General features: G+C 41.8%; 1 protein-coding gene across 3 annotated transcripts; it reads right to left on the bottom strand.

Moving 5' to 3' along the window:
- Positions 1-273: 273 nt before the first annotated feature.
- LOC133664520 (gastrula zinc finger protein XlCGF57.1-like) lies at positions 274-24180 on the bottom strand. Of its 3 annotated transcripts, XR_009828592.1 has the most exons (4): positions 17041-17437; positions 9043-9261; positions 2339-5420; positions 274-2290 (listed from the first exon to the last, which is right to left on the bottom strand). XR_009828592.1 is itself a non-coding variant. In XM_062069216.1 (3 exons), the coding sequence occupies exons 2-3, from the start codon at positions 9203-9205 to the stop codon at positions 3856-3858; spliced, it is 1728 nt and encodes a 575-aa protein (XP_061925200.1). In that variant the 5' UTR covers positions 9206-9261; positions 22639-24180; the 3' UTR covers positions 274-3855. The 3 variants fall into 3 exon arrangements, 2 of the variants coding, with proteins under 2 accessions (XP_061925200.1, XP_061925199.1); XM_062069216.1 differs by lacking the exon at positions 17041-17437 and adding an exon at positions 22639-24180 and having other exon boundaries at positions 274-5420; XM_062069215.1 differs by having other exon boundaries at positions 274-5420.
- Between the last annotated feature and the right edge of the window lie 576 nt (positions 24181-24756).

The raw sequence follows: 24756 nt of genomic DNA, 5'->3' as shown, positions 1-24756 counted from the left end.
ACAGTCTGAGTGCTGTAAGTGAACGGGGACATATATTTGATAGATAGATGCGATAGCCAATCAGATCACGAGTTGTTGTCAGTAAGGCCTAAACCCTATATCTCTTGAAACTCACATATAAAATGTTGAGAAAAGCCCTCGACTTCAAGTATTTTATTTCAAATTCATTAAGTTAACATGGGCTTCTAAAGATTGCTATATAAACAAAAACATTTGCTTCATGACATCACTTGTTATTTCTAACAGACTTTAAACAGACGCAGTCTTAACCACTTACTAAAATAAAACATCGGGTCAATATAAAACGCTGAAGTTACGATCTAACAACAGTAAAAACACTTCTTTTCAACATTGAACTTGTTGTTTTTTTTCCATATAAAATAAAATAAAATAAAACAGAGCCCCAATCACAGTGCTGTAGAAAGAAGATCATAACAATCCTTGTTTACCATTGCTTTTGGTCTCCCCTAGGGGGGTTACCCACATATGCGGTCCTCTCCAAGGTTTCTCATAGTCATTCACATTGACGTCCCACTGGGGTGAGTTTTCCTTGCCCGTATGTGGGCTCTGTACCGAGGATGTCGTTGTGGCTTGTGCAGCCCTTTGAGACACTTGTGATTTAGGGCTATATAAATAAACATTGATTGATTGATTGATTAAAGAACATCAAAGAGTCACTTCTAGGAGGCTACAGAGGACAAAGCAGCCATGCTGACATGTTTCTTATTCCTTTTTTGGAAGGCCAACTACTTCTCATAGACACTTATTGTTTTACACCCCAACAAGAAGCGGGCGAGGAAAGTCGCAGAGTCGCAGGCATACAGAGACAATAATGATACAGATTGAACCTTTGATCACAGGCTGTAATTATTTAATCACAATTAATGCCATAATCTGGCATCCCTATTTATTATAACAGTTCTATTTAAAGGGGATGTTTGTAACCTTTACACAGATGCCAGAGGGCGCTAACTTTAAATAAATGATAAATGGGTTATACTTGTATAGTGTTTTTCTACCTTCAAGGTACTCAAAGCGCTTTGACAGTATTTCCACATCCACCCACACATTCACACACTGATGGAGGGAGCTGCCATGCAAGGCGCTAACCAGCAGCCATCAGGAGCAAGGGTGAAGTGTCTTGCCCAAGGACACAACGGACGTGACTAGGATGGTAGAAGGTGGGGATTGAACCCCAGTAACCAGCAACCCTCCGATTGCTGGCACAGCCACTCTACCAACTTTGCCACGCCGTCCCCAATGTAACTTTCCAATGTATGTTAAGTATTGTACCCTGACTGCTTTAAGGACGCAATGACGTACACTATGTACGTATGTAAGATGTGCATGTGCATTAGTTTTGTATGTTGTTAACTAACGACAGCGATTTGGATAGCTAAAATGAACTAGCATTGTGTTTGTATTCTGTTATAACAACATGATTGCAAATAGTTAGTTGCTTCTCTTGCACTGCTTTTGTGCATGTGTACGTACATACATACATACATACACATATACACTACCGTTCAAAAGTTTGGGGTCACCCAAACAGTTTTGTGGAATAGCCTTCATTTCTAAGAACAAGAATAGACTGTCGAGTTTCAGATGAAAGTTCTCTTTTTCTGGCCATTTTCAGCGTTTAATTGACCCCACAAATGTGATGCTCCAGAAACTCAATCTGCTCAAAGGAAGGTCAGTTTTGTAGCTTCTGTAACGAGCTAAACTGTTTTCAGATGTGTGAACATGATTGCACAAGGGTTTTCTAATCATCAATTAGCCTTCTGAGCCAATGAGCAAACACATTGTACCATTAGAACACTGGAGTGATAGTTGCTGGAAATGGGCCTCTATACACCTATGTAGATATTGCACCAAAAACCAGACATTTGCAGCTAGAATAGTCATTTACCACATTAGCAATGTATAGAGTGTATTTCTTTAAAGTTAAGACAAGTTTAAAGTTATCTTCATTGAAAAATAAGGACATTTCAATGTGACCCCAAACTTTTGAACGGTAGTGTACATACATACATGTATGTATGTCCATCCATCCATTTTAGGTAAGTAGGTAGGTAGGTCTTTATTGTCATTGCACAAGTACAACAAAACTTTGTTTTCAGCACAAACCCGTTCAAGATGAGACAAACAAACAGTGTGCAGGGTTACAGAACAGGAACGCTGATGGGTCGCCACAAGTCGCCCCGTAAAATATGGGAAATAGGTAAAACGCTGGGGAAGGATGAGTAAAAAAATACAATCTAGACTGGGCTCCTAAGGGGTTTTTTTCCCACTCCAGACTAGGCTCATAAGGGGGCCCAGTCTGGAGTGGGAAAAAAACCTCCATAGCAAAGCACATATACATATTACAACGTACAACTCGAGATATCTAGCAACAGAGGGAAGGGCGAGGTCATGATGGTAGGCCGCAGCTCTCAGGGGCTCATCACCCCTATGGGATTTGCGTCGAGGGCGTTGGATTGGGGGTTGGAGTATGTGTGTGTGGCGTATATTTTTGTGGTTGCAAGTGTGTGTGTAAGCCCGTAATGTGTCTGAGCTTCCGCGGCCTTGGTGTTCTTGCCAGTCAGTCCAAAGTCAACAACTACAGGTGTGTGTCCATGAGAGACAAGAAGGGAGTTTGTTGTGTCTTCGCCGCACTGTCCTTCGGGAGAGTCTCCAAGCCAGGGAAACAATCCAAGTTAGAATGTTTTGTATGCGAGTGAAAATAAAATTTGCTTTTCACTCTAAATTGTCTATGACTGGTCCTCAAAACTGCGGGGCAGACAGTCCGATGTGATCCAAAATCACAAGAGTGTCCACAGTTGTTCCCGCATCCTCCAATCCTTTGTGGCAGCTTTGGGGTACTTTGAAGACTGCCAGCAACTTCCAATTTGTCGACAAACCAGAGCAACGCTTACTCCAATCAGAAGATGTCCTGTTGTCATAATTCCGAATAGGTGGGTATCTTCACGTCCTCCACAGAAAAGGGTCGCCAAGCACGCGGCACTCCTTCTACTCCCAAGAGTCCGTCGTGTGTCCAGCAACAACCGCTTCGTCACGACAAGCAGGTTCTCCCGAACCCAAGATCTTGTCAATTTCGTTGAGGCCAGTTAAATAGTTCCAATGTTTAGATTTGGAGAGCAGTGCAAAAAGAGGCAACAAGAAAGTTAAGACAAGACAAAGAAGCAAGCAGAGAGAAAGGGCCTTTCTACCGCTTATTCCCTTTGGGGGCGCTGGAGCCTATCTCAGCTACAATCGGGCAGAAGACGGCGTACACCCTGGACAAGTCGCCACCTCATCACAGGGCCAACACAGATAGACAGACAACATTCACACTCACATTCACACACTAGAGACCATTTAGTGTTGCCAATCAACCTATCCCCAGGTGCATGTCTTTGGAGGCGGGAGGGGCCTATCCCCAGGTGCATGTCTTTGGAGGCGGGAGGGGCCTATCCCCAGGTGCATGTCTTTGGAGGCGGGAGGAAGCCGGAGTACCCGGAGGGAACCCACGCAGTCACGGGGAGAACATGCAAACTCCACACAGAAAGATCCCGAGCGCAGGAGCAAACCCAGGACCTTCGTATTGTGAGGCAGACGCACTAACCCCTCTTCCACCGTGCTGCCATATATTATATTATTAATTTACTTAATTTATTTTAGCACAACATAAGCCTGCCTTACTCTGAAGAAACATTTATCCATTTCGCGATTCGAACAGTTCGTACAACCGAAACCAATGCACGCATAGGTCATGTTTCTTCAAGAATAGGCAAAATGGTGCCTCGTACCCATTGAGAACAGACCACCACACATATTTAATGAGCCGGGCTTGACTTTACTGACTATAAGGTCCATTTAAAGAGGACTTCCACAGACTGAACTGGGAGGTTTGCCTCCTGTGTGCTTTCTAATGTGTTTTTGAATAGTGCTTTTGTCAGAGTATCTTTTACCGCACACTGAACAACTGAAAGGTTTTTCTCCTGTGTGCGTTCTCGCGTGTCTTTGCATGCTTTCTTTGACACAGAATCTTTTGGCGCACACCGAACAACCGAACGGCTTTTCTCCGGTGTGCGTGCGCTCGTGTCTCCGCATTACACTTTTGTCACAGAATGTTCTCGAACACACCGAACAACTGAAGGGTTTTTCCCCTGTGTGCGTCCGCATGTGTATTTGAATGCTGTTTTTGTCAGAGCATCTTTTACCACACACTACGCAGCTGAACAGTTTTTCTCCTGAGTGGGTTCTCATGTGTCTCTGCAGTCTTTCTTTTTCACTGAATCGTCGGCCACACTCTGAACAACAGAACGGTTTTACTCCCGTGTGCGTTCTCTTGTGTCTCTGCAGGTGACCTTTCTCTGAGAATCTTTTACTGCACACCGAACAACTGAAAGGCTTTTTCCCCATGTGTGTTCTTTTGTGCTTTCGCACTTTACTCTTTTCAGAGAATCTTTTACCGCACACTGAACAACTGAAAGGTTTTTCTCCCGTGTGAGTTCTCATGTGTGTTTGCAAGCTACTTTTATGAGAGAATCTTTTAGCGCATAATGAACAACTAAAAGGTTTTTCTCCTGTGTGCGTTCTCATGTGTCTTTGCATGCTCCTCTTGTCACACAAGCGTTTCGCACACACTGAACAACTGAAAGGTTTTTCTCCTGTGTGTGTTCTGGTGTGTCTCTGCATGCTACCTTTGACACGGAAGATTCTAGCACACACTGGACAACTGAAATGTTTTTCTCCTGTGTGCGTTCTCAGGTGCGATGGCATGTAATCTTTGACCGGGAGTCTTTCCACGCGGACTGAACAACTGAAAGGGTTTTTTCTGGTGTGTGACTCCATATTTACATGAACCCGCGACGTTGTGTCCTCACTATCTGATAGTGGAGCTAAAACATGGACAGCTTGTGATCCTCCACAGTGGTCTCCATCAGCTTCTGTTGTCATGTGTTGTGTTGCGCTGCTGCTTGGAGGCTCCGCCTCTCTCTTCTCCTCACCTGCACTGTGACGAAGCTGTGAGGACTCAGGTGGTTTCTCTTCATGCTCTTCAGTCTTCACAGAGACACCAGTCAGTGGAAACTTGGTGGGATCACCCTCCTCCTGCCCTAGAAGACACTCTCCCTCCTGAGTGATCCACACTTCCTCCTCTTCCTCCTTAGAGTAAGGGGGATGTGGCTCCTCCCCTTCCTCTTTGAAATGAGGTGGCTGTGGCTCCTCTTCTTTAATACGGGGCGAACGTGACCCATCATCCTCTCTACAATGAAGGGAATGTGGCTCCTCTTCTTCCTTTTTAAAATGAGGGTGCTGTGGCTCCTCCTCTTCCTCTTTAATACAGGGGGCCCATGCATTTACCCGCCACAAAGTGAAGCCCCCTCCCTGCAATCGAGGGACACCTTGTTCTTGACTTTTAAGCTGCTGCTGGATGACTGCAGAAGACAAACAAATCAAACAGATTGCAGCTCAGACATGTCAAAAAATAACATTGCTCGGATTTACATGATTAGATAAGATGACTTTATTTCAAAGGGGACAATGCAATTTCATAAAACACATGACTACACATGGTTAAAAAAAAAGCCAGAACTAGCCAGAAGGCTGGTTTTCATCTGTAGTCCCCTGGTCATGGTGTAAAAAAAGACAGTAAAATTACCATTGAAAAGAAAAATAAAAGAAAGAGAGAGAAAAAGAATAAAAGCACACAATAAATATACGATACGATAAAACACTTTTATTTTTATTCACTGGCTTTTAACCTGTTTTTAACTTTTTTAACTGTTCTACTGCTTTTTATCTAACAAATTGTTCTCAAGATAATTTGTATTTGCTTTTTCAAAGTGTATTTCACCTCTGTTTTAAATGTTATTTTTGTCCTGTCCTTTGTCTCTGTAGAGGTTGCCCTCCAGTGGGTTCTTCAGACCACCACACACTAAGACCACCACACACTGCCAGGAGAGCCCGGAATTCTGGGTATAACACTGTTTTATTTTCCTCCAATCGTGCAAAGTCTTTTACTTTTCAGCAAAGTGTCTTTTCCGCGTCTGTGTCTCTCAGCAGCACCTCCAACTCCAACTACTCGTCTCATCACGGCTGCAGCTAAATAAAGGTGACAGGTGATTAGATAACAAGGCCCACCTGGGCCATCTACGCACCTGTCGCTGTCTTCAAGGCCGGTCCTGACACACCCCGTTCCGAGGCAGACCCGCAGGCCACGCCCTCTCCCACAGCCTCTATTTCTTTGTGGTGTACAGCCCTTTGGTTTTCAACTGTGGTTGTTTTTAAAGGGCTTTATAAATAAAGTTGGTATGGTTGGTAAAAACTAAAATACAACATAACATTTATCTTAGCATCAAAACAGGCTCATTGTTTAGTGCTGGCAGCTGTAGGCGTTGATAAGCCACATTTTCAATTATTTTGTGAAGGCCTTGTAAGTTGTGACCAGTTTAACCTCCTCAGGTACTGAGTTCTACACATTTGCACTCCTTACTGACCAGGCCCACTTACTGAAAGTGCAGAGGAATATAAAAGTCACCTCTGACAGAGCCTGGAGTGACACGCTCACAGTTGTTTCTTTGGAGCCAATTCATGCAGTACTTTATAGGTGACTTTTAAGTCTGCAAATGTGTGAAGGCTGCCCCAGTTTAAAATACTTTATTTTATTAGAATGGCACAGTGATGATAGTGCCTAGGTTTTTTAATCCATAACTTACAAAACGACTATTGGAAAAGTGGCACAAACTCCAGTCCAAGGGAACACAGTCGAAAAATCCACAAGTTTCCAGTGATCACTTTTAGTATTTATTATTTAAATATTAGCTGAAAATTAGTTGTACTATTTAAAACAAGTTTGCTACGAGCGTTTCGTAAAGCAACAACTCGGCTGGTCTTAATTAAAAAACAACAACACTGTGAAGTGAAAACCATTTCAGGTGACTACCTTTTGAAGCTCATGGAGAGAATGCCAAGAGTGTGCAAAGGGTGGCTATTTTGAAGAAACTAGAATATAAAACATGTTTTCAGTTATTTCACCTTTTTTCGTTAAGTACATAACTCCACATGTGTTCATTCATAAATTTGATGTGACAATCTACAATGTAAATAGTCATGAAAATAAAGAAAACACATTGAATGAGAAGGTGTGTCCAAACTTTTGGCATGTACGGTATATATATATATATATATATATATATATATATATATATATATATATATATATATATATATATATATATATATATATATATATATATAAATATATATACTGTATATACATACATATATACACATATACATACATACATATATATATACATACATATATATATATATATATATACACATTATATATATATATACACACTAGGGCTGCAACTAACGATTAATTTGATAATCGATTGATCTGTCGATTATTACTTCGATTAATCGATTAATAATCGGATAAAAGAGACAAACTACATTTCTATTCTATGCAGTATTTTATTGAAAAAAAAAACAGCATACTGGCACCATACTTATTTTGATTATTGTTTCTCAGCTCTTTGTAAATGTTGCAGTTTATAAAATAAAGGTTTATTTAAAAAAAAATTTAAAAAAAAAAAAAAAAAAAAATTAAATAAAAAAAATTAATAAAAAAACCCTCTGCGCATGCGCATAGCATAGATCCAACGAATCAATGACTAAATTAATCAGCAACTATTTTAATAATCCATCAGTTAATCAGTCCATCTTAGATGAGCTCAGGCCCAGCGAAGCCGACGGCGTTTCTGGGTGTTGTTGATAAACGGTTTTCGCCTTGCATAGGAGAGTTTTAACTTGCACTTACAGATGTAGCGACCAACTGCAGTTACTGACAGTGGTTTTCTGAAGTGTTCCTGAGCCCATGTGGTGATATCCTTTACACACTGATGTGGCTTGTTGATGCAGTACAGCCTGAGGGATGGAAGGTCACGGGCTTAGCTGCTTACGTGCAGCGATTTCTCCACATTCTCTGAACCCTTTGATGATATTACGGAGCGTAGATGGTGAAATCCCTAAATTCCTTGCAATAGCTGCTTGAGAAAGGTTGTTCTTAAACTGTTCAACAATTTGCTCAGGCATTTGTTGACAAAGTGGTGACCCTCGCCCCATCCTTGTTTGTGAATGACTGAGCATTTCATGGAATCTACTTTTATACCCAATCATGGCACCCACCTGTTCCCAATTTGCCTGCACACCTGTGGGATGTTCCAAATAAGTGTTTGATGAGCATTCCTCAACTTTATCAGTATTTATTGCCACCTTTCCCAACTTCTTTGTCACGTGTTGCTGCCATCAAATTCTAAAGTTAATGATTATTTGCACAACATTTTTTTTTTTATCAGTTTGAACATCAAATATGTTGTCTTTGTAGCATATTCAACTGAATATGGGTTGAAAATGATTTGCAAATCATTGTATTCCGTTTATATTTACATCTAACACAATTATCCAACTCATATGGAAACGGGGTTTGTATGATAGATGATATTATTAAGTATACATTTGACCAACGATAGAGATTTTAAAGGGGCCATATTATACAAAACCAACTTTTCTTACCCATGGTAATTGGGATATGCATTAGTCCTGAAAATATTAAATCAGATTATGGTGGTATTGCAGAGATATTTATAAAACAATCTTGCCTTACTTTCTACTTCCGCCAAACGAACTGTTTGGAAAGTGCCCAGTTGGTGACATCACAAATTGGAAAAACCATCAGCAAATTATCCATACATAGTATAAAAGTAGCCAGAGTGCCTTGCGTGCGTACGCCACTATAGTTCAACGCTATGGTCAATAAGCTCCTTCTTTTCTCTACCCTCTTGTTGTGGGGCCGACTGGCTCGTACATGGACATGCATCCTCCGCTGTTGCCATTTCTAATACAAAGTAGCGTACGGTTCGAACTTATATCGGTCTGTAGACTCGCTATGGAATCGCTAAACACTACAACAAAGTGGGCGGGGAGAAGACGCTGTCAAAGTGGAGGCACGTTAATAGGAATAAAATGATATGTGGATGTTGTGCTTACTTGGACTGTGATGAAGCTGTGAGGACTCAGGTGGTTTGTCTTCATGCTCTTCAGTCTTCACAGAGACAACAGTCAGTGGAAACTTGGTGACATCATCCTCCTCCTGCCCTAGAAGACACTCTCCCTCCTGAGTGATCCACACTTCCTCCTCTTCCTCTTTCATGTGGGGGGGCTGTGGAGCCTCCTCTTCCTCTTTAACGTGGGGGGGCTGCTGGACGTCTGTTGGGTAAATAAGTAAATAAGATAAGAGAGAATATAAATAGTTTTGGACTGACACTGTTAAAGGCCTACTGAAAGCCACTACTAGCGACCACGCAGTCTGATAGTTTATATATCAATGATGAAATCTTAACATTGCAACACATGCCAATACGGCCGGGTTAACTTATAAAGTGCAATTTTAAATTTCCCGCTAAACTTCCGGTTGGAAACGTCTATGTATGATGCGTATGCGCGTGACGTCACGACGGCAACGGAAGTATTCGTACCCAATGTGTCACCATACAAACTGCTCTGTTTTCATCGAACAATTCCACAGTATTCTGGACATCTGTGTTGGTGAATCTTTTGCAATTTGTTTAATGGACAATGGAGACGGCAAAGAAGAAAGTTGTAGGTGCGATCGGTGTATTAGCGGCGGACTACAGCAACACCAGGAGGTTGTGTTGTGTTTGAGCTGGATAGCAGACGCACTACCGTGAGTCTAGCTTTGGCTTCCAAACATTTGATCGCTTGCCCGTACGTGCGTGTCGATATGTGCATGTCACGTACGTAACTTTGGGGAAATAAATGTTTCTTGCCGACTCTGATGGCGGCCGGGGTGTCGTCGAAAGCTACAACGCCCGCCGCCGCCCCGTAGCTAGCTTCAATTGTTAAGCTTCGCCAAGCTGGAAATTATTAACCGTGTATTTACATGTTCATGGTTTAATAGTATTGTTGATCTTCTGTCTATCCTTCCAGTCAGGGTTTTTTTTAACTTTGTTTCTATCTGCATTTGAGACCGATGCTATCACGTTAGCTCCGTAGCTAAAGTGCGTCAACGATGTATTGTCGTGGAGATAAAAGTCACTGTGAATGTCCATTTCGCGTTCTCGACTCTCATTTTCAAGAGGATATAGTATCCGAGGTGGTTTAAAATACAAATCTGTGATCCACAATAGAAAAAAGAGAGAGTGTGGAATCCAATGAGCCAGCTTGTACCTAAATTACGGTCAGAGCGAAAAAAGATACACCCTGCACTGCACTCTAGTCCTTCACTCTAACGTTCCTCATCCACGAATCTTTCATCCTCGCTCAAATTAATGGGGTAATCGTCACTTTCTCGGTCCGAATCTCTCTCGCTCCATTGTAAACAACGGGGAATTGTGAGGAGCCCTTCCTCTGGTGACGTCACGCTACTTCCGGTATAGGCAAGGCTTTTTTTTTATCAGCGACCAAAAGTTGCGAACTTTATCGTCGTTGTTCTCTACTAAATCCTTTCAGCAAAAATATGGCAATATCGCGAAATGATCATTTATGACACATAGAATGGATCTGCTATCCCCGTTTAAATAGAAAAATTTCATTTCAGTAGGCCTTTAACACAATGACAATATTTGTGTTGAAAGTGTGTAGCTAAACCATTGTTGGCGCTAGGAAAATGGGGTTCCATTTTAAATTTTTGGGGTCCCACTTTTTTGTAACCGTTTTGAAAACAAATGATAAATGTATGCATTATCCTGTTATACACTATATTGCCAAAAGTATTTGGCCACCTGCCTTGACTCACATATGAACTTGAAGTGCCATCCCATTCCTAACCCATAGGGTTCAATGTGATGTGGGTCCACCTTTTGCAGCTATTACAGCTTCAACTCTTCTGGGAAGGCTGTCCACAAGGTTGCAGAGTGCGTTTATAGGAATTTTCCACCATTCTTCCAAAAGCGCATTGGTGAGGTCAAGTCAAGTCAAGTCAAGTCAAGTCAAGTCAACTTTATTTATATAGCACGTTTTCAACAACTTTTAAATTGAACCAAAGTGCTTTACAGGTTAAAAAAGCATAGAGCAAAAAAAATAATAATTAAGCAAAACAAAAAAACAAAAAAAAAGAAAATAAACAATGAATGTTCTAAACAAGATAGTGCAAAAAAAAAATTTGCAGAATAAAAATAATAAAAGTGCGACAAATTGAAAAATACAACTAAAGCGAAGGGGTGGGAGGGGGGGGGACTAGAAATGGTGGCCTAGTGGGCGGACTCAGCTCGGGTCAAAGGCCAGCGAGCAGAGGTAGGTCTTAAGGAGGGTTTCGAAGACCCCCAGGCTCTGGGCTGACCTAATGTGGAGGGGAAGGCTGTTCCAGAGCTTAGGGGCGGCAACGGAAAAGGCTCTGTCCCCTCTGGTCTTTAGCCTGGATCTGGGGACCGCCAAAAGCATTTGGTCAGCTAACCTCAAGGCTCTAGACGAGGTATGGTGATGCAGCAGCTCGGTCAGGTATTGTGGGGCCAGACCGTTTAGGGATTCAAAAACAATTAAAAGTAATTTAAAATCAATGCGGTGACGGACAGGGAGCCAGTGGAGTGAGGCCAGCACTGGGGTGATGTGCTCGCGTTTTTTGGTACTGGTGAGGAGACGGGGAGCCGCGTTTTGTACAAGCTGCAAACGGCGGAGTGGTCACACACTGATGTTGGTGGAGGAGGCCTGGCTCTCTAATTTCATCCCAAAGGTGTTCTATCAGGTTCAGGTCAGGACTCTGTGCAGGCCAGTCAAGTTCATCCACACCAGACTCTGTCATCCATGTCTTTATGGACCTTGCTTTGTGCACTGGTGCACAGTCATGTTGGAAGAGGAAGGGGCCCGCTCCAAACTGTTCCCACAAGGTTGGGAGCATGGAATTGTCCAGCATGTCAAAGTTCCTTTCACTGGAACTAAGGGGCCAAGCCCAACTCCTGAAAAACAACCCCACACCATAATTCCTCCTCCACCAAATGTCACACTCGGCACAACACAGTCCGAAATGTAGCGTTCTCCTGGCAACCTCCAAACCCAGACTGGTCCATCAGATTGCCAGATGGAAAAGCGTGATTCATCACTCCAGAGAAGTGCTTGGATGTGTGGGCAAATACTTTTGGCAATATAGTGTATCTCACATTCTATATTGTGTTTTGGAAAAAGGTTGTCATAAACGTTAATTCATTCATCAAAAAATAACACAAAAGAAAACAAATTTGTATGCATATGTAAATGTATTCACTTATAAACATTCATTCACTTTCTTCTTTCCTTCATGGATCGGAACTTTACCGCTGCCGCCCCAAAATCAACGTTTTCTGGCTGACGAGGACCACTGACACATCTCATCTCTGCATATTTGACTAGAATACCCTTATGAGCATTACATGTATCAACATCAAGTACCTACTGTACTGTTTACTTGTTCAAATACCCTTTTAGAGCAAATGTTTACCCAAACGACCACTTTGCAGCCGCCAAACATGCTACGACACGCTGAAGGAAAGCCAGTCACCTCGATGGTCTTTTAGTAAATCAAGTGTTGACTACTTTGGTTATTGACAAGAAATATTTACCGTATTTCCTTGAATTGGCGCCGGGGCGGTAATTAATTTCAAACCTCTTCTCACTCCGGCGCTTACCAAAGGCATGCGGTATAGGCAAGCATGCGCTAATTATTTTAAAACCTCTTCTCACTCCGGCACTTACCAAAGGCATGAGGTAAATTTAGGTCTGCGCTTTGAGTGTGATGTAAGGATACCATCATGAAAAGCACATTTAATTAAAAAAAACGTTATTATGGTCTTACCTTTACTCATAAATGAAGTCCATGCGCAGCTGCTTCTGAACAAAAGCATCCATAACTTGTTTATAGAAGTCTTCCTTATCGTTCTTCAGTTTTAAAAATCTCTCTGTCTCGATGGAGATATTCCTTTAATTATTACCTCCTGCTTCGATTAAAAATCCAATTTAGAAAACTGTTTTATTTTAGATATGTAATCCTCCATGTTAAAAGTGCAAGCGAGAGGAAAAAATAAACGATCGCTGCTAAAGCTGTTGCTGCTTGTTGTCACTTCTTCTGCAGCCGAGTACCGGTAGTCGCAAGAAGAATCACTAGCGCCCTCTACCACCAGGAGGCGGGAATCATTTAATGACTCATATTTGACACACGCAGCTGCGGTATGTTAATAAAACATAGCTGCTTACTGTTCTTTTTAGCATATTCAATAGCTTGGACCTTAGATCCTACTGAATAGCTCTTAATCTTCTTCCCTTTATGCGATTTTAAATTACTGAAATCAGCCTCCTCCATTTTGAAAATGATGACAGGTGAAGTGTCACTCGTGACGTGACGAGTTTGACCCGGCAGAAATTCTAGGCATATGCTAATTATTTTGCGAAACGAGTTTGACCCGGCGGAAATTCTATACATGCACTAATAAAAATAATATTTTGCGAAACGAAGCCTTAATCCTGAGCCGGCGATAATGCTAAGCATGCGCTAATTATTTTGCTAAACGAGTTTGACCCGGCAGTAATTCTAGGCATGCACATACTATATTCCCGGCGGCAATTCAAGGAAATACGGTACTTTCACTTATTGATGCATGTAAATCACAATCAGGAAGTGAAATTAGCCACGTAACTATGAGTTATATTGATTATTACCATGTAAAAATATATTTGGTGAATGTGTGAGTTTTGTGTAAACATGTTGATACACTTTGTTACAAACTGAGAGGAACATCAACCTCAACACTGCAAAAAGTCAGTGTTCAAAAACAAGAAAAAAAAAAAAAAAGAGGGGTATTTTATTTGAACTAAGCAAAATTATCTGCCAATAGAACAAGAAAATTTGGCTTGTCAAGACTTTCCAAAACAAGTAAAATTAGCTAACCTCAATGAACCCAAAAATACCTTAAAGGCCTACTGAAATGATTTTTATTTATTTAAACGGGGATAGCAGATCTATTCTATGTGTCATACTTGATCATTTCGCGATATTGCCATATTTTTGCTGAAAGGATTTAGTATAAAACAACGACGATAAAGATCCCAACTTTTGGTATCCAATAAAAAAAGGCTTGCCCCTACCGGAAGTAGCGTGACGTAGTCAATTGAACATATCCGCAAAGTTCCCTATTGTTTACAATGATGGCCGCCAGAAGTGAGAGAGATTCGGACCGAGAAAGCGACAATTTCCCCATTAATTTAAACGAGGATGAAATATTTGTGGATGAGGAACATGCAAGTGAAGGACTAGTGGGGAGTGGAAGCGATTCAGATAGGGAAGATGCTGTGAGAGCCGGGGGTGACCTGATATTCAGCTGCGAATGACTACAACAGTAAATAAACACAAGACATATATATACTCTATTAGCCACAACACAACCAGGCTTATATTTAATATCCCACAGATTAATCCCGCATAAAAACACCTAGGTGTTTGATATGCTAGCTCCTAGCTACTAGCTTGAGCTAGTTATAGCTCGAGCGGGTACTATGGACGGGATACCGTATATATAACCCGCCAATACAATTCAAACACCTGATCAACACACACAATCACTCAGCCCAAAAGACCGTTCACCTAACCCAAGGTTCATAAAGCTTATATATTTAACCAAAGTTACGTACATGACACGCACGTACGGGCAAGCAATCAAATGTTTGGAAGCGTGCGTGTGGGACCTGATATTCAGCTGGGAATGACTACAACAGTAAATAAACACAAGACATATATATACTCTATTAGCCACAACACAACCAGGCTTATATTTAATATGCCACAAATTAATCCCGCATAACAAACACCTAGGTGTTTGATATGCTAGCTCCTAGCTCGAGCTAGTTATAGCAAGCGATCAAATGTTTGGAAGCACAGCTACGTACTCACGGTATCGCGTCTGTGTATCCAAATCAAAGTCCTCCTGGTTAGAGTCTCTGTTGTCCGGGTTCTTCGATCTTGACTGCATGTTTCGGGAATGTAAACAAACACCGGCTGTGTTGTGTTGCTGACTTCCCTCGCAAAATATCCGCTTCGCACCGACAACTTTCTTCTTTGCTTGATCAGCTTCTTTCTCCATAATGCAATGAACAAATTGCAACAGATTCACCAACACAGATGTCCAGAATACTGTGGAAAACAGAGCTATTTCGTATTGGCTTCAATGGGGAAGCCATACCTCTGTTAAACTGGCTACGTCACGCGCATACGTCATCATACCGAGACGTTTTCAAGCGGAAGTGTGGCAGGAAATTTAAAATTGCACTTTATAAGTTAACCCGGCCGTATTGGCATGTGTTGCAATGTTAAGATTTCATCATTGATATATAAACTATCAGACTGCGTGGTCGCTAGTAGTGGCTTTCAGTAGGCCTTTAAAATAAGTATATTCTCACTAATAACAACTGTACTACTATTTGAGTACGTATTTTCTATTGTTTCATTGAAAATAAAGCAGCAAAGTCCATTTGGCTTTCATCCATTTAAATTATGAGACACAATTGTGTCTAAGCCATGACTTTTTTTTCATGCTTGAAATAAGAAATAAATTACTTTAAAAAAGTAGTTTTATACTTGTGAGTGTTGATGACACAGCTTTGCAACAGTTGATATTGTAGTTTCAAGCATGTTTTACTCAATATAGGTAATCAAATCTCAGCAACAAGCTGTAATATCTTACTGAGATCATTTAGGACCAAAACCCTTAAAACAAGTAAAACACTCTAACATAAAATCTTATATATGGCCGCGCAAGTCCCGGGATGCCCAAAATGTCCATAACACACCCACCCGAGTCCCACGGGGTGGGGGATAAAAGTTGGCAAAAGTCCAAATTTTTTTCTAAATACCTACACAGGTTCGAGTCCCACAAGTCCCGCCACCGGCCGGGATGCCTAAAATGTCCAAAACGCGCACAGCAAAGTCCCACGGGAAGGCAGGGAGAAAAGTGAGAAAAGTCGGTAAAATGTTCAAAAATCACACCCGGGTTCAAGGTTGAGACTCATGTGGGACTCCAACCTGGGTAAGTATTTTGAACATTTTTGGGACTTTTGCAGACTTCTCCAACTTGTATCCCCCCTCCCCGTGGGACTCGAACCTGGGTAGGTATTTTGAACATTTTTGGGGACTTTTGACGACTTTTCTCACTTTTGCGTTTTGGACATTTTTTTGCATCCCGGCGGCAGGACTCGTGGGACTGGAACCCGGGGAAGTATTTTGGAAAAAAATTGGGACTTTTGACCATTTTGGCCACCTTTCCCCCTCTTCTTCCCCGCCTTCCTGTGCACCATTGCTGGGTGTGTTTTGGACATTTGGACAAAAATAGTTTCAAGCATGTTCTACTCAATATAGGTCATCAAATCTCAGCAACAAGCTGTAATATCTTACTGAGATCATTTAGGACCAAAACCCTTAAAACAAGTAAAAAACTCCAAGATAAAATCTTATATATGGCCGCGCAAGTCCCGGGATGCCTAAAATGTCCATAACACCCAGCAAAGTCCTACGGGAAGGCAGGGAGAAAAGTGAGAAAAGTGGGTAAAATCACACCCGGGTTCGAGGTTGAGACTCATGTGGGACTCCAACCTGGGTAGGTATTTCAAACATTTTTGGGACTTTTGCCGACTTCTCCAACTTTTCAAGCATGTTTTACTCAATATAGGTCATAAAATCTCAGCAACAAGCTGTAATATCTTACTGAGATCATTTAGGACCAAAACACTTAAAACAAGTACAACACTCTAACATAAAATCTGCTTAGTGAGAAGAAGTATCTCATCAGACAGAAAATAAGCAAATATCACCCTTATTTGAGATATTTCATCTTACTAAGATTTCAGTTTTTGCAGTGAAACTGTGTCCTTTTCATGAACAATATAAAAACAAAGCAGTGCGTCATCCTCACAAGACAATTCACCTTCCTATTAACAATATAGGTATTTAAGACTAGTGTCACTAATGAAATATAAAGTCAGTAAAGATGTGAGAGTAAGAAGTAAACAAACCTGTTCTGTGTAACACAACTTGATGTTTTTTGAAAACAGCGTCCAGTAGTTGATTGTTTTCCTCTTTTGTTGGACAAAGTTCGTCCTCATACTTTGCTATCGTTCTTTCGCACATTTTCACACAATCTCAACACTTTACACTCACATTTGATCTCTACTTAGCGATGTGTTGGTAACGTCCGCGTCTCTTTGTTAGCAGCTAACAAGCCAAGCTAACTAGCAAGCGAAGCTAGCACGAGTGCGCTCAGACTAATGTACCCAAATACAAACAATTATTAACGAGATTTACTCTATTTAAACGACGCACTGATGAAGAACACAGAACAATAACGTCTTCTCTGTCAAACGCCATCTTGTATTTTGCTTGCTTCCGTACCGGGTGCTGCGGGACAGGGAGTTCGGCCGCCATCTTGAGCCGGTCAAGCTGCGCGCGCAGCTTTTGTAAGCGACCGCCCACTGTGGTGACAACGGAAGTGAATCAGAAATATATATATATATTTTCAAATGCTGCTGAAAATAAGTTTGTGGAAATGAATAAGTAACATCTTTGGACCACGACAGTGGAATATTTTCATCGGAATAATGTGATCTAATCAATGAATAATTAATGCAAACAAAATGTGACGTAAATAAAATGAACATGTGTCTAGATAGTTCATTATTTTAGTATGCACTAAGCAGAAATAATTAGAATAAACTATGGACTGGGTTTGCTTAATTGTTAAAAAGATGCACATATATTGATTGTTTATTACTGATTTTTAGGAATACAGAAGTGTAATTTGTTTCAAAATACACTATTTTGTGTATTACTGATATTTAAAAATATCAAATGCAAGTTTCAAAATTAGAAGTATAGAATATTCTGTAAACATCAAATTATAGGAATATTATACTTTACTCCAGGAGTGTCAAACGTACAGCCCGAGGGCCGGATCAGGCCCGCAAACAGGTTTTATCTGGCCCGTGGGATGAGTTTGCTAAGAATAAAAATGAACCTGAAATTTTGGAATGAAAGAAACAGCTGTTCTAAATGTGTCCACTGGATGTCGCAAAAGCAATTCTTTGTATCTTTGTAGACATGTACAAAATAAACCACGTGATGTGAGTACATCAGTCGAGGAAAATTATCAAACTACATAAATAACATACTGTAGTTTGATTTTGATGGATTGAAAATGAAAATGAACACCAATGAGTTGACTGAGGAACATTATCACATAATGTATTCAGAAAATATGAATAACGACAAATAAAGTATATATACTAGGTAATTGTAAAAAAAATAAAAAAATAATAACATTATGATTTGTACAATTTCAGAATGTGCTTGTTCTATTTTTAAACAAAGAAAACAAATCAATTTTACCAGTCCGGCTCACTTAGGAGTAGATTTTTCTCCATGTGGCCTCCCATCTAAAATGAGTTTGACACCCCTGCTTTAATCACATGCTTTTAATGCAGCGTTTGCAGCTGAAAACATTCAGTCTGTTGTTCATATCTGACATGACTTCTACTTCTTGCCAAAATAAAACAGTTTCTTCCACAGGCTGACTTTTAAAGAGCTATCCATGCATTTGTGACGTCACGCCTGGACTACTGTCATTCTTTGTACGTAGGCCTGGATCAGGTCTCTCTCCGGCGGCTGCAGCGCTTACAGAACTCTTCTGCTCGTCTTTGAACCAAAACCAAACGACGTGAGCACATTACCCAACAACCAGCTTCCCGGTTGCAGCCAAAAACTTAAAACCAGACTCACCAACATCAGCATCAAGGAGGGTGACTCCCTCATTACAGACAAAATGGAGGTAGCAAGCAGACATAACGCCTTTTTCACCAGCATAGCCGCAACTCTTTGGTGTAGAACACATTAAAGCCTTCTACAGAAAGCTAGGAGTATCCAAAAATGATTTCAAATTAGAAATGGTCACAGCTGATGAGGTGCTTAAAAAATTGAGCGCGCTCCACCCAAACAAGTCTACCGGCCTTGACAATATTCCCTCCAGATTCCTCAGGGACTCTGCCTCCATCATTGCCCCAATCATCACGCACATAATAAACCTCTCAATTTCACAAAGCCAAGTACCAAAATATTTTAAGATAGCAAGAGTAACTCCCCTCTTTAAAAAAGGAAGCAAATTGGAACCTGGCAACTACCGACCTGTTTCTATTCTCAGTTCCATCTCGAAAGTAATGGAGAAAATAGTTTATGAACAGGTCGATGGTTACCTTGCCACCAATAAACTCATGTACAAATTCCAATCCGGCTTCAGAACTAACCACTCCACTGACACATGCCTTCTCTATCTGACCGACCACATCAAACATGAGGTGGACGCGGGCAAATACTGCGGCATGGTCATGCTGGATCTTCAGAAGGCCTTTGACACCGTTAACCACGCTATACTGTTGGATAAGCTCAGAGCAATCGGATTTAACAAAACCTCATCGAGCTGGATGCAATCTTATTTGGAGGGGAGGGAACAGGTGGTAGAGCTGAACGGCACCGTGTCCCCCCCCCCCCCCTTCTCTGTGAGCTGTGGAGTCCCCCAAGGCAGTGTATTGGGACCTTTACTGTTCCTAATATACATAAACGACTTGTCATCGGCATGCGACTGTGAATTGTTCTTGTTTGCGGATAACTCGGCTTTGCTGGTATCAGACAAGGACAAGTCACAGGTGGAGAAAATCCTCAGTGCTGAACTCTGTAGAACTTGCACCTGGCTCGCTGACAACAAGCTATCCATACACTTGGGTAAAACGGAATCCATCCTGTTTGGGTCCCACATCAACCTTAAGAAAGTCAATGACTTCACTATAAAACTGGGTGACATTGTTATCACCAGGAAAGATGAGGTCACCTACCTAGGTTCCATTCTAGAGGCTAATCTTTCCTGTGATAAAATGGCAACCAAGGTAATCAAAAAGGTCAACCAACGAACGAGATTTCTCTATAGAATCTCCTCTCTAGTCAACAAAATCACCATGAGGATTCTAGCGGGAACTCTCGTTCAACCCTTTTTCGAATACGCATGCACCTCCTGGTACCCTAGCACCTCCAAAACCCTCAAATCTAAACTCTAAACATCCCAGAACAAGCTAGTCAGATTACTTTTAGACCTCCACCCCAGATCACACCACACTCCTACCCACTTCTCCAAAGTGGGCTGGCTCAGGGTGGAGGACAGAGTAAAACAACTTGCACTGAGCCTAGTCTATAAAATCCGCTACACCTCCCTGATACCAAAGTACATGTCAAACTACTTCCTTAACGTAAATGACCGTCATAACCACAACACCAGGGGGAGCTCCACTAACCACGTTAAACCCAGATTCCGAACTAACAAAGGTCTTAACTCATTCTCTTTCTATGCCACATCAATGTGGAATGCGCTCCCAACAGGTATAAAAGAATGGGCATCTCTATCCTCCTTCAAAACCGCAATAAAAGTACACCTACAGGCAACTTCAACCCTAAACTAACACCCTCCCCGGATTGTTAATAATCAAATGTTTTTCTTATACTTTCTGATCTCTCTCTCTATGTCCACTACTTGCTGTACATATCCTACCAAGTCAGACCTACACTGTTTCAATGTCCATTTCTCTGATGATGCAATTGTTGATGCTTATTGTTGATGACAGAAGTGTTAATACCAACCAAACCTAACCCCCACTCCCTCCCCCTCCATATCCCACACCCCAGATTGTAAATAATGTAATTAATTCAATGTATATACTCTTATGATTATCTTGTGTGATGACTGTATTATGATGATAGTATATATGATAGTATATATCTGTATCATGAATCAATTTAAGTGGACCTCGACTTAAACAAGTTGAAAAACTTATTCGGGTGTTACCATTTAGTGGTCAATTGTACGGAATATGTACTTCACTGTAGAACCTACTAATAAAAGTTTCAATCAATCAATCAAAACCCCGACTTAAACAAGTTGAAAAACTTATTCGGGTGTTACCATTTAGAGGTCAATTGTACGGATAATGTACTTCACTGTGCAACCTACTAATAAAAGTCTCAATTAATTAAAAAAAAGTCTCAACCCCTGTACTGGTCACCCTTCATTGCCTCCCCGTAACTTTTAGAGTGTGTTTTAAAATGTATTGTTTTTCAATGCTGGCACCAGGTAACCCCGCCCAATCTTATTGAGTTGCTTCAGCCTTATTATCCCAGCAGGACCCTGAGGTCTTCAGACCAGCTCCTCCTGGCTGTCCCTAAAACCAGACTCAAAACCAGAGGAGGTAGGGCCTTCTCAGTGGACTGTGGAACAACCTTCCACGATCCATTAGATCCTCCCAGTCTCTGAGCCAATTTAAATTTAGGTTAAAAACCAGTCCAGACTGGATATATATTTTTTAAAATTTTCATTCCATCCATCCATCCATTTTCTTCCACAAATGGTACATGGGTTGTACTTATATAGCGCTTTTCTACCCCTTTTTAAGGAGCCCAAAGCGCTTTGACAGTATTTCCACATTCACCCATTCACACACACATTCACACATTGATGGCGGGAGCTGCCATGCAAGGCGCTAACCAGGACCCATCAGGAGCAAGGGTGAAGTGTCTTGCCCAAGGACACAACGGACGTGACTAGGATGGTAGAAGGTGGGGATTGAACCAGTAACCCTCAGATTGCTGGCACGGCCACTCTCCCAACTTCGCCACGCCGTCCCCACAAGATCACGGGTACAAGCGGCCGCAATGAGTTTCCTCCGCCGGGTGGTGGGGCTCTCCCTTAGAGATAGGGTGAGAAGCTCTGCCATCCGGGGGGAGCTCAAAGTAAAGCCGCTGCTCCTCCACATGGAGAGGAGCCAGTTGAGGTGGTTCGGGCATCTGCTCAGGATGCCACCCGAACGCCTCCCTAGGGAGGTGTTTCGGGCACGTCCGACCGGTAGGAGGCCACGGGGAAGACCCAGGACACGTTGGGAGGACTATGTCTCCCGGCTGGCCTGGAAACGCCTCGGGATCCCCCGGGAGGAGCTGGACGAAGTGGCTGGGGAGAGGAAAGTCTGGGCTTCCCTGCTTAGACTGCTGCCCCCGCGACCCGACCTCGGATAAGCGGAAGAAGATGGATGGATGGATGGATGGATAATTGATCACTTTGGCCTGCCCCACCAGACACACCAATACGTTTGCTCATAGATGTGTAATGAAACTCCCGATAGGAAGTCGCCATTTGTTATATTTGTCATATATTTGTTACAAAGGACGGTCATGGCTGTTACATTAATGAACATATAGCATGTAACTGTGCCAGATTGTAGTCAAAGGCTAATTTCCATCTGCCGTCCCCGGTAGGTTGATGGTATGGTCCACAAAAAGTTCAATTAGGCAGCGGTATGATAAAATACAGATTCAGATATAATAATATTGTTATGGTTGGAGGAGGGAGTTGTGACGACACAGACACCAGGGGGCAGTAATGTTCAATGATTTATTATATATATAGTCAATATATCTATATAATAATAATAAATACTAACTAATAACTAAACTAAGGAAATGGAATGTGACTAAACTAAGAGAGTATGTTTGAGGCTATGTGTATGATTAGCTGAAGTGTGTGTTACCTAGTGTTGAGGAGAGCGAGAGGAGGGACTAAGCAGTAAGGCAGTCCGTGCACAAGCAAACCGTCGAGGGCAGGAGAGAAGTGACAAGGTCCGTGTCCAGGCGAGGGTCGAGGATCAAGGAAGGCAGTCCAAATCCACAAGGGAACAACGGTAGATCACAATGGGTAAGACTCAGGAAGGCACTGTGGGAGGACAACAAGGACATCAGAACACGGAGGGAAAAACGCAGAGAGAGACAGAGAGCATAAGGCTTGTCGGCTTTCGGTATACAAAGGGTAACTAAGTTCCAGCAAGGATCCTTGGGTCCACTGGTCCTTTATCCAGCTCGCCCTTATCGGTCCCAGGTGTGCAGATTGCCCACAGCCTTGCAGGCATGTGGGCGTGACGCGGCCAGCGCAAGCAGGGGCGTGTCTCGGCGCGCTGCCAGCGGAGGTGCTGGAAGACCCAGCTGCCGGGGAAAAGCGAGTTTGAGCCCGCGCCGTGACAAATACAAAACAAATGAAATGGAGACCCATATAATGTAGTGCGTTGCAGCTCAGGACGGATCAAGAATAGTCACCACAGTATCGTAAATCCGGACTATAAGCAGCTATTTTTTTCCCCTATGCTTTGACGCCTGCATCTTATAAAACAGTGCAGATAATTTATAATTTTTTCTTTGCTGATGGCCATAATGCAGCCGTTTTTCCCCTATGCTTTGACCCCTGCATCTTATAAAACAGTGCAGAAAATTTATAAAAAATTTTTTGCAGATTGCCATAATGCAAATAGTTAAAAAACCCAAAAAACAAAGCAAACACACTAATAAGGTGTGTTAATGTTTGTGCTATGGCGCCATCTTTTAGACAAGTCCTTCCATTTAGTCCTTTCAACCGGAAGTAGAAGTGCTTTTCCGTCTTCTAGCGTGTCTATTCGTACGGATTCTTCATTCATCACTCCGAGAAGCATTTGTAAGTTTTACAATATAACTAAAACAATTCATAGTTACTAAACCGTCCGATGTGTGATGTCTGTAGGAGTTTTCATGCATGTTTGTACATGCTGTTGTATTGTAATTAAACTACCGTTGTTAGCATGAGCTAATAAGCTAACATGTTAATGATGTGTTAGTATTATTAAAGGCCTACTGAAACCCACTACTACCGACCACGCAGTCTGATAGTTTATATATCAATGATGAAATCTTAACATTATAACACATGCCAATACGGCCGGGTTAACTTATAAAGTGACATTTTAAATTTGCCGCTAAACTTCCGGTTCGAAACGCCTCTGAGGATGACGTATGCGCGTGACGTCGACCGGCGAACACGGGTATGCCTTCCACATTGAAGCCAATACGAAAAAGCTCTGTTTTCATTTCATAATTCCACAGTATTCTGGACATCTGTGTTCGTGAATCTGTTTCAATCATGTTCATTGCATTATGGAGAAGGAAGCTGAGCAAGCAAAGAAGAAAGTTGTCGGTGCGAAATGGACGTATTTTTCGAACGTAGTCAGCCACAACAGTACACAGCCGGCGCTTCTTTGTTTACATTCCCGAAAGATGCAGTCAAGATGGAAGAACTCGGATAACAGAGACTCTAACCAGGAGGACTTTTGACTTCGATACACAGACGCCTGTAGAGAACTGGGACAGCACAGACTCTTACCAGGATTACTTTGATTTGGATGACAAAGACGCAGACGTGCTACTGTGAGTATGCAGCTTTGGCTTCTAAACATTTGATCGCTTGACCGTATGTGCGCAACTTTTTTTTGCGTATGTACGTAACTTTTTTTAAATATATAAGCTTTATGAACCTTGGGTTAGGTGAACGGTCTTTTGGGCTGAGTGATTGTGTGTGTTGATCAGGTGTTTGAATTGTATTGGCGTGTTCTATGGAGCTAGGAGCTAGCATAGGAGCTAGGAGCTAGCATAACAAACACGCAGGTGTTTTTATGCAGGATTAATTTGTGTCATATTAAATATAAGCCTGGTTGTGTTGTGGCTAATAGAGTATATATATGTCTTGTGTTTATTTACTGTTGTAGTCATTCCCAGCTGAATATCAGGTACCGTGAGTATGCAGCTTTGGCTGCTAAACATTTGAGAGCTTGACCGTATGTGCGCGTCAC

This window comes from Entelurus aequoreus, linkage group LG14, assembly GCF_033978785.1.
Source record: "Entelurus aequoreus isolate RoL-2023_Sb linkage group LG14, RoL_Eaeq_v1.1, whole genome shotgun sequence".
Classification (NCBI taxonomy): domain Eukaryota; kingdom Metazoa; phylum Chordata; class Actinopteri; order Syngnathiformes; family Syngnathidae; genus Entelurus; species Entelurus aequoreus.
This window is presented reverse-complemented; position numbering and strand designations above follow the sequence as displayed.

Excerpts from the sequence above, each read along its gene's own strand:
- LOC133664520 (XM_062069215.1), bottom strand. The coding sequence starts at position 17,155 with ATGTGCGAAAGAACGATAGCAAAGTATGAGGACGAACTTTGTCCAACA. Across the intron at positions 9,262-17,040 it reads AGTTGTGTTACACAGAACAG|ACGTCCAGCAGCCCCCCCAC; the intron begins GTTTGTTTACTT and ends TTTACCCAACAG. Across the intron at positions 5,421-9,042 it reads ACAGCTTCATCACAGTCCAA|TCATCCAGCAGCAGCTTAAA; the intron begins GTAAGCACAACA and ends TGTCTTCTGCAG.